Genomic DNA, 10,910 nt, shown 5'->3' with positions numbered 1-10,910 from the left:
GTAATGGGGTAAAAGGAAGGCAGACCTCAAAGGGAGATTTTAGAAGATCAACTTTACACACACACACACACACACACACACACACACACAGGAATGCCCACTTTGCAATTCTTTTGTGTATATATAAGTTTATAGTTTATTGATCATCTCATGAAAAATCCGCACAACCATCACAGATAAAGTCAGCAAAGAATCTTTACTCCTTCTGTTGTTCAATCTCCAGCTCACTTTTTGCCAGCACTAACATTGGCCTTGGCAATCCCCCTGACTTTCTTCATTCTATTCTTGTGTTCCTTTCTCTGTTTTCTTGAGGTCTTCTTCTTCTCATATAGGCCATGTCTTGCAAGTCTGTGTTTGGGTTCATTTTTCTTTGCGTAATCCAAGGAATCATAAGTCCTGCCACCACCAGAGTGGGTTCTGAATCCAAACACGAAGATGACATCAGGTGTGGTCATATACATTTTGGCTAGTTTTTCCCGAATTTCTGTCTTGGGTACTGTTGCCTTCCCAGGGTGAAGGACATCAATGACCATTTGCTTCCGCTGAAGTAGTCTGTTGGTCATGAACTTCCTGGTCCGGATAGTTAATGTGTCATTCATGATGAAGGTTGATCTTCAAGCAGCCAGGGAGGTAAAGAGCTGCAACTCTTTTTTATATCAAAGATCATCCAATGTGAGTCATTTGGAAATTCCTATGGGCATGCAGGGATGAGAGCAGCTAATAATTGATAAGAGAACCATTTAATTAATCAATTAATTAATCTATTTATTTATTTTAACTTTTACTTCTTTGGAAAAAGATTTGGAAATAAAAATTCCAAAGAGAATGGGTACCACAAGTTCTGGATTGGTGGGAATATCCATTGCAGAAATAATGTCCCTGTTGTCTCATTGGAGGAGAAGAACTGGCTTTTCTTTGTTCCTTAAAACTTGCACCTCACTGCAAAAGTAAGGCTGGCCTGGCAACAGAAACTTACCTACACAGTAGTTTAGAAATGCCACAATTGTACTGGTTACACTACTGTATTTCTGTGAATAATAACTTTTTAAAAAAATTTTAATCTTCACTCAAGGATTATTTTCTACACATTAATTTTCAGAGAGAGTGGAAGGGAAGTGAAGAGACATGGAGAGAGAAGCATCGATGTGAGATAGATACATCAGCTAGTTGCCTCCTGCACACGCCCCGCCTGGGACCGAGATCAAGCCTGTCAACAAGGTATGTGCCCTTGACCAGAATCGAACCAGCAACCATTCAATCTGCAGGCCAAAAGTCAGACTGGAGAGGGCAATAATAACTTTTTAATGCAGAACAAATATAACCCAAATTCAAGTTCAATTTCAATGACATATATTTACTGTAGAAAAATGAGAAATATTAACTAGGAAATTATAAAGAAATATTTATTTTTTAATTAACTAAAATTTAAAGAAAGTTATAATTCTTTCATCAAATTACTTTATTTCTTAAAACAAAGTAGAATAATAATGGTGAAAGTAAGCTAAACTAATATGTATTCTTAAAATAATTTATTGCAGTCACAGTAAGAGAATAGCATACCTGATTACTAATTATGTACTAGCCATGACAGAGGTTATTAAAAACATTCTGTTATTTAATTACCACAATACCTCAAGTACGATTCCTATGTATATATTTTTACAAATGTGAAATATAATATTCTAGGATTTAGTTTATTTGATCAGAACTAATATGTAGTAACAGTAGAATTATAATAAAATGCTCAGTGTCATACACACACACATGCATTCACATACACAGTTTTATCTATCACTGGCAGAGCTGGACGTGTCTAGACAGCAGCACAGAGGTATCTGGGATCTGAAACATGAGACTTCAGTAAAAAACCCAAGCGCCCCTTAACGCAAAAACCTGTTTAATGAGACACTGACACAGTTTATATTTCTCAGTAATTAGTGGGGAAAATGTTTATTCAGTTGAGACACTTACATGTTATACACTTAATGACATTTTTCTTCTCACAATGATTCTAACTATAGTAGGTTTTATTACCAGGACCATTTAAAGAAAATAAAATCAGCATTCAAGTATTTTATTCATGGTTCATTGTGCATATTTGGAGAGACTGGACTTGAACCCAGACACTCTGGACACAAAAATTCCAATGTTGGTACATATTATTTATAATATTTTATCCTTCACTCCTTGATGAATAATAAACAGAAAGGGGTAAACTGACACACACCTGAGGACTCATTCTGTAGTGAATGACTCCTATACAGAGTCTTCAATAATGTACAGAAGTTGTTAGAAAGCTTTCCATCATCTCAGTCAGAGGCAGAGGACATGAGATTTAAAAAATTGGTAGAGATGTTATTTACATGCATGTCATTTTTTTATGAGATGTTAGTCATTTTCTTTTCTTTTAAAAAAATATATTTTATTGATTTTTTTACAGAGAGGAAGGGAGAGGATAGAGAGTTAGAAACATCAATGAGAGAGAAGCATCGGTCAGCTGCCTCCTGCACACCCCCTACTGGGGATGTGCATGCAACCAAGGTATATGCCCTTGACTGGAATCGAACCTGAGACCCTTCAATCTCCAGGCGGACGCTCTATCCAGTGAGCCAAACCGGCCAGGGCAAAACATTAGTCATTTTCCTTAGAATTATAAAAATGATGAATTAGGATTCTTTATTAATGCAAATAAGATATTGGATATCACCCTACTGATGAAGGAAGGGTGTTCAAATCAGAAGCAAAAAGGCAGCAAAGATATGATGGTGACAGTGATGCAGAAAAACTCAGTTTGTTAGATGCATTCAAGGAAAGAAGTTCTACACAGAAGTGGGTGAGAGTATGAAAGGTTTAAGAGCTTGGAGAAACCAGTTTCAGGGAGCCAGGATATTCCATAGAATTGAAATATGGATAAATTTCCTGATAAAAGCGACATGAAGAGAATTTATAGATGAGAAACCCATGGTTTGTTATATTCAAAAATGAGATAGTGCAGGCTGCAAAGTCTAGAAAAACTCCAATACGATCAGGAGGAACAGTCACGAACAGGGTTAAGGGTGAGGGGTTGGAGTAGGAAGAATTCACAAAAGCCTGATATTCGGAATAATTCTGTAACCCTATAACCCAGTAGCCATTTTGAGGTTGATATTGAAAGGAAACAGGCTTATTTTTCCCCCCAAAATCTATCCCAGTGAAGTCAGGGTATTTCCTGATACATACCCCCAAAATCCAGTCCTTATTCTTTGGCACATCTACCTCCCAGTAATGCTTCCCTGATGTGATAGATGGGAATCCCAGGACAACATAATCTTCTCTCTCAGGTGGACAAAGTGCTCTCCGATAGAAGTCACCTCTCCCATTTCTCTTATGCGCAGAAATGTCAACATTTGATCGATGATTCAAGGTCATGTTTGCTGTAAAAAAATTACAGTGTTGTGTGAGGAAAATTATATACTATTACTTATGACATTGCAAGAGAGATCATCAGAATAAAATGAGTAGGAACTGGAAAAAACTTGTTTTGGTATTTAAGGAGCAGTATAACATTGCAGAAATATAATATGCATGTGTGCTGGAAGGAAAACATGGATCTTAACCTCTCACACCCTCACCCACTTCTGTGTAGAGCCTTTTTCCTTGAGTGGATCTAACAAACTCAGTTTATCTGCATCACTGTCACCATGTTATCTTTGCTGCCTTTTGATTTTTTTTATTTGAACACCCTTCCTTCATCAGTAGAATGTACAATTTGCCTCCTGTTACATTTATCCCAAGATATTATTTGCATTAGTAAAGAGACCTAATAAAAATGAAATATTCTAAAAGAAGATGAGGACAGGGTAGCTTCATGATACTGTGATTTCTACTTACCCCAGTAGCGGCGCACAACTGCCAGTTCTGAAAGTAGAAAAAATACATAATATAAAATATAAGCAAAAGAGTCTACATTAAAATCTATTTTATACACAAATCAGGGGAAAGACTGGTGTCTATGCAAGGTAGTACATGGAAGAATGAGAGGTGAACAAGGCAGTAGACCACTCCCCAATGAATATGCCCATATAGTCAGTACAATATCCATTTTCCTTTGTCTCCTCTACCCAGACCTAGAAACTGAACTCTTCTTCCTCTTTAACCACCATCATAACAAGAATCCACAGATACCCTCTCACTCTAGCATTCCTCACCATTAAACACTTGCAGCATCCCTCTCAGATCAGGAACTTGGAACACTCTCCTTTGTTTCTTGGGGAGAGTTTTTAGCTTCTTCAGAGTGAAGGTCTTACTCCTAGGGATGACAAAAAAAAAAAAGATCTCCACACCTCTGCAGTTTTTGTCCTCCAAAACCACTGATTTGTGCCCATTCATCCTATTGAACACTTGAGCCCCCATTCATGGACCCCTGAGAAAGTAGAGAGGAGACCTCTGGACTTAGAGCCCCTTCATGGACCACTGAGGAACTAGAGGGTAGGCTTCTGAACTTAGAGCCAGAAAAATTGTGCTTGGTCCACTTTCCCCGGTGCATTTTGCTTGATCTTGGGAAGGGGTATACCTCTCAGAAGCACAATTTATTCCTTTCAAAGTGAATATCCTCTCCCTCTCTAACTTCTAAAAATCATATGAAATTATATACAATAGTGGATTTCTTTAAAATGCAAAGTTTGGTACCTTGAAATTAATTAATGTAAGGAAAAGCCATGGTATGGGTGTAGATTCCCAGAATTATGACAAGAAAGGAAGGTTGCAGAACCTAGCTCCTGGTGGGAATACTCTCTGGAGAGGACCAAGACCTTTAGGTGTTAATCCCCAATGGGGACGCCCCAGGAACAATATCTGAGGTTTCAGTTGCTCTGGGGAAAAATGTAACACTTGGAAAAGACATTATAGACAGTATACTAACAGTGGTCTGAATTTCATGTGCTTGGAAGAGATTGATGTTGTCAAGTAGATGTTCAAATTTAGACATAGCAGTATCTGCTTAAGCCCGGTGGTTAGAGCATCAGCCTGAGGACTGAAAGCTCACAGGTTCTAGTCTTATCAAGGGCATGTGACTGGGTCTCTCAGTGGATAGAGCACCAGCCTGTGGACTGAAGGGCCCCAGGTCTAATTCCAGTCAAAAGCACATGCCCAGGGATGCAGGTTTGATCCCCAGTATAGGGAGTTGCGGGGGAGGGTCATGAAAGGGCAGCCAATCAATGATTATCACTCATCATGGATGTTTCTATCTCTCTCTCCTATCTCTTCCTCTCTGAAATCAATTTTTTAAAAAAGGCGTGAGAAAGATGGATCAATTGTTTGTGCCAGAGTCAAAATATTCCTTGATATTTAATTTTTTTTGGAAAACACAGAGAACATAAAAGGAATATAACTGAGTTGTCTCAAATTCTGGCTGCTTAGGAGCTGAAGAAAACATGACATTCCAACAATAAGTCTATCACCTATGAACTGCAGAAATCTGAGTTAGATACAATCATGCTGATTGAACAAAATTAATGCAGTCACATGGGCCTGATACTGCAACATCTTATGTTTAATTGCTTCTAATCCAAACTCAGCAACTTCTCCCCATCTAAATTCCCTACCATAAAATCTGGTTCATTCTCAGTAGTTATAAAATACTCAAACCATATGTGAACAGAAATTCAAGATAAAATTACAACCAGCTTGTCCTTCCCTGATCACTATTTTATTCTAATTAACTACCAGATAACTTTAATGGCTTTAAACAAAATGTTCATTGTTCATCTTTCACACATACCTTTCCAGGATGCCATTCACATCCTAGTGAGAAAAGAGAAAACATGAGTCAAAAAGCAGTAAGTCCTCCTCACTTACAAAGCTTCATCACATCCCCAGGTCCCCCTGATCTGGTGGGAATAGAGATGGTCCTAATGTGAGAACAAAACAATAAAGAAAAGACCCAGGACTATCATTTCAGAAGATTCATGAACAGTTGTCACTTTTTCTAAAATATAGAAACAACTTTGACCCTTGTGGAAGAACACCTTGAGCTTCCAGTACCTGGAGATGAGACATATTTATAAGAAAAGCATGAGGGCCCTGGTATTTCCCCCATGTTCATAAGACTCCTCATGAGATGATTTGAATAATTCATGGTTTGCTCATTTATTCAACACAAATGTAAATTGACTAACTATTACTTGTCAAGTTTTATGCCTTGATTGGAAGAATAAAAGACGAGTTACAGTATTCTTCAAAAATTCATATGGCTTCCACTGAATGTACAAGCAAACAAATGTATTAATGTAGGCATTTCTCAAATCTCCCTTCTTGTTTCACCCACTATCCACAGTTGATCTTATCTACACCCTTAAATTGGACACACACTTACGTATAATTTTTTTCCAAAGTCTTTATTTTTACTCAGATTTGTCTCTTAAATGCAAGTTACAATAATGCCTAGGAAAGCACCCACAGGAACCAGTAACTTAGGCTGTTTACTATGTAACTTACTTTTCAGCAAACAAATTACTACCTCTTTTACACACCTTTGTCGATGTTACCAACATCCACTTGGTCACTGTTCTAAATAGCACAATATTTACTGCATTTCAGTCTCAAGACAGTTTAGTCTATATTGTTAATTTTTTTGTCATCTGAACTTGTTTATCATCACAGATTTATTCCTTTAAACAGGTATGCACAAATACATTTGGTATCACCTGAGACTAACTTTTTTCATGACACCCAAAACTAGGCCAACCGGGGGATCTACATACAAAAATAAAAAATAAAAATTGCTTTGTTCTCTGCATTAGGGTCTTGTTGTACATGACAAAAAGAAATTAAAAATAGATAAAGTAAAGAAGATGAAAAGGAATTTGGGGGACAGTTTTAATTTAATCAAGCTTCATTTTGAAGCTCAAACATTGTCATCAGGATCTGGTTTATGTCATGCTCCAAAGTCTATTTACCTCTTTATTGACTTTATCCTCAGTTCACGAAAACAAAAAAAATGTATCTCCTCATACAAATTTCACCCCAAAGTATGTCTTCCCAGTTGTTTCAAATAATTCCAAGGCCTGCATGGCATTGGCCTGCATTGGACTAACTGTCCATATTAAAAGTATCACTGCATTGTTGCTGAAGTAATATAAAGCAATGTTGGAGGCAAGTATCCATATTTTACTGGAATTAATTTAGTGTTAATATGCAATAGATCTTGATAAAATAGGATGTATATTATAATGAGAAGAGCAACCACCACAAAAATAAAAAGCGTAAAATAAATTTTATACTAGAAATATTTGGTTAACTCAGTGGTTCTCAACCTTCTGGCCTTTTAAATACAGTTCCTCATGTTGTGACCCAACCATAAAATTATTTTCGTTGCTACTTCATAACTGTAATGTTGCTACTGTTATGAATCATAATGTAAATATCTGATATGCAGGATGGTCTTAGGCTACCCATGTGAAAGGGTCGTTTGACCGCCAAAGGGGTCGCGACCCACAGGTTGAGAACCGCTGGGTTAATTCAAAAGAAGCTATTAAATGAGAAAGAGAACAGTGAAAATTGTAGGTGGATTATAAAAGCTAACAGCACAATGTAAGTTAAATAGAGCTACATTGACAATTACATTAAATGTCATTGTCTTAATTGACCATTTAAAGACACAGATTGCTGGACTATCTAAAAAGCAACTTATAGTATTGCTGTCTACAGGAGACATTTTGGATTCAAAGATACAAATTTGGCAAAAGTAAAAAGAGAATCTTGAATAAAACGGTGGACTAGGTAAAGAATGTGCTTGTTTCCTCCAAAACTCACATCAAAATTATAATTAAATTATAGAATAACCAGCTTTGGGAACCACATGATAAAAAGCTGACAGTCTGCTGAAAATAAAAATTTGAAGAAGCCACCTTGAGGCTGGTAGGAAGAGTGGAGACGAAACTGGCCTGTAACATACCCATGTGTGGAGGTTAAGAAATGAGACAGCCATTCAGCCTGAGGGGCAATTCCACCCACCAATGTGCAACAGCAATCAAGACTCAACTACAATAAGAGAGCACACACAACCCAATAGCACCTTTTTTCAGATGAATATGGAAACTGTACCACTGGTTCCCAAAGGACACCTACCATATAAGGCCACTCTGCCAAGGCTGAGAGATGTAGCAGCTATACCAAACACATAGGAATAAACATGGGAAAGCAGCAAAAATGATGAGACTAAGAGACATGTCCCAAATGAAAGATCAGGACAAAATTTCTGAAAAACAACTAAACAAAATGGAGGCAAGCAATCTACCAAATGCAGAATTCTAAACACAGGTTATAAAGATGCTCAATTGTGGGAAGAGTTCAGGAGATTTATCTCAGTGCAGTGGCGGATGCAATGGCGTGAGCTCACTCTGCCTGTACAAGCTTCCTCGGCACACCAGGAAGTGGCAATGCCCGCCTGAGCAAACCTCCTATAGCCACTACATAGTACCCTGATCTTTCCTACCATTGGCTGCCCTAAGGGTAGTGTAAACTTCTGATTGGTCCAGAATGTTATATATGTTGCTGCACTTACACAATAAACTTAGATCTGCGTCACTGAACCTGGTCTCTGGAGTCGTGCATGCCTCGTTAGGGCTCCGTTGTCCTCACCCCCGAGGGACCCCCTGCTTCACTCAATGAACTTAAGAAAAGAATATTTCACTGAGAACTTCAACAAAGAGTCAGGAAACTTGAAAAAGAAGACAGACAGCATAAAAAACACCCAGTGAGAAATGAATAGAGAGAGAATCTTAAAAGCAGCAGGAGAAAAGCAGTCAGTTACTATTAAGGGGGCTCCTGGAAGACTGTCAGCTGATTTCTCAACCAATCAGCTGATAATCTTATGAAGGCCAGAAGGGGGTTACATGAAATATTCAAAGTGATGAAAAGCAATGATCTACAACCTATATTACTCTACCCAGCAAGGCTATCATTTAGAATTTAAGGAACCACAATGAGCTTCCCAGATAAATAAAAGCTGAAGTTCACCACCACCAAACCAATATTACAAGAAATGTTAGAGACTCAAGAAAAATAAAAAAAAGATAGAAAAAATATAAATAAGAAAATAATCACAGTGTAGAAGACATGACCAACATTATCAACCTGCTCGATTTAATTCTAACTGCCATCTATAGACCCTTTTACCAAATCAATACAAATTTTTTTCAGATTCATATAAAAATTTGGACATATAATATTTTAGGATCAACATATTTAAAAGACTTAAATAATAAAATATATGCTTTCTGATTAGAAAGGAATTAATTTTAAAATACACAACAGAAGAAAAAGTAAAAATCACCAAGTGTTTGTAAATTAAACAACACAGTCTCAAATATTTCAAGGGTTAAAATGAAAATAACAAAGAAAAGTTGAAAATACATTGAATTGAATCTAAACAATAAGTAAATAATCCAAAAGTATGGAATATAATGAAAACTATGCATTTATATAATTAAAAAATAACAGAAAAGGTTGTTGAATCAGTGGTCAAACTTCCCACTTTAGGAAGCTAGAAAAAGAACAATAAATTAAACCAATACACACATGCACACAAACACATACACACACTCATATATGAATGTGCGTTTACATATACATACACAAAGTTAACTATATAAGTAAGAACATAAATCTATGATATTGAAAGGTTAAAAATAAATAAATCAATAAAACAAGTTTATTCTTGAAAAACTTCAATAAAATTAAGCAAATATAAGTAAACTGACAAAAAAAATCACTGAAATGAGGAATAAAAGATTGGCCAATACTGTAAGTACTGTAGAAATTAAAGAGACTCTAAGAAAGTATAATGACTAAATTCATGTTTATAAATGTGACAATTTAGAATGGACAAATTTTTACAAAGATGAATATTATAAAAAACTGATTCCAGAAATATATATATATATATATATATATATATATATATATATATATAAACAAATACCCAAGAAAATCTTGCGCAAGTAAAAACAAAATATATATATATTTTAAACCTTTCCCTAAAAAAGGCCCAGAGTGAGATGGTTTCATTGGTACATTTACTGAATAATTAAAGAATAAATAATAACAATCCTTCTCATTTGCTTATTAAGAAAACAATTGCTTAGTCAGAAAAAGGAGAAAAATCTCAACTCATTCTATGAAGAAAAAACAACTCTTGGATAATAAAGAGCTATCTGAAAAAAAGTTCTAGGCTAGGTCACAAATATAGTGCCCTGAAGAATATACTTGGAGACAATAGATCTTTCCTCCACAGTCATTTTTATACTGTCATTAGTACAGCCTATCTAATAATAGACAAACGTGGTAATCAACCATACCTCTGCTATGCTTCCCATTGGCTAATCAGGGCTCTATGCAAATTAACTGCCAACCAAGATGGCGGCCGGCAGCCAGGCAGCTTAAGCGAACATGAGGCTTGGTTGCCCCGGCGATGGAGGAAGCCAAGGTTCTCTGCCTGCCACAGCCTAGCTCTGAGCTCCAGTCTAAGCAACAATGTTGCAATTATAGAAGCTAAACAAACCCCAGATACCTGCTTTCAGCAGCCGAGGTCTCAGAGCTGAAGCCGGGCCTCAGAGCTAAAGCCCAGGTCTCAGCTCCAGTGACAGCTATAGAAGGTAAATAAATCCCAGAATAAAAAAAAAAAAAAAGAAAAAAAAGGAGAGGTTGGGAGCTTCAGTTGCAGGCTTGGCCCACCTGAAAATGGCCCTCAGCCCCTCATCCAGGCTGGTCAGGCACCTCAGCGGGGACCCCCACCCTGAAGGAAGTGCGGGCAGCCTGAACACAGCCATCAGTCCCTCATCCAGGCTGGCCAGGCACCTCAGTGGGACCCCCAGCTTGAAAGGGGTATGGGGCAGCCTGAAAACAGGCCATCAGCCCCTCATCCAGGCTGG

At 37.2% G+C, this 10,910-nt stretch overlaps 1 protein-coding gene and 1 pseudogene across 3 annotated transcripts in view; both read right to left on the bottom strand.

The window, feature by feature from the left end:
- Positions 1-209: 209 nt before the first annotated feature.
- Positions 210-640, bottom strand: LOC102431668 (annotated as a pseudogene).
- Positions 641-2,650: 2,010 nt separating this feature from the next.
- The window catches only part of LOC102431987 (tripartite motif-containing protein 5-like), a 26,902-nt gene continuing 18,642 nt past the window's right edge, over positions 2,651-10,910 (bottom strand). For all 3 annotated transcript variants that reach the window (XM_014449718.2, XM_023748413.1, XM_014449717.2), the window contains 4 exons: positions 5,759-5,781; positions 4,188-4,288; positions 3,871-3,897; positions 2,651-3,413 (listed from right to left, as the gene is read on the bottom strand). In XM_014449718.2, the coding sequence (XP_014305204.1) occupies positions 2,851-3,413; positions 3,871-3,897; positions 4,188-4,288; positions 5,759-5,781 (714 nt within the window). In that variant the 3' untranslated portion in view covers positions 2,651-2,850. The remainder of the gene's footprint in view (positions 3,414-3,870; positions 3,898-4,187; positions 4,289-5,758; positions 5,782-10,910) is intronic.

This window comes from Myotis lucifugus, unplaced genomic scaffold (assembly GCF_000147115.1).
Source record: "Myotis lucifugus unplaced genomic scaffold, Myoluc2.0 scaffold_1373, whole genome shotgun sequence".
Lineage (NCBI taxonomy): Eukaryota > Metazoa > Chordata > Mammalia > Chiroptera > Vespertilionidae > Myotis > Myotis lucifugus.
This window is presented reverse-complemented; position numbering and strand designations above follow the sequence as displayed.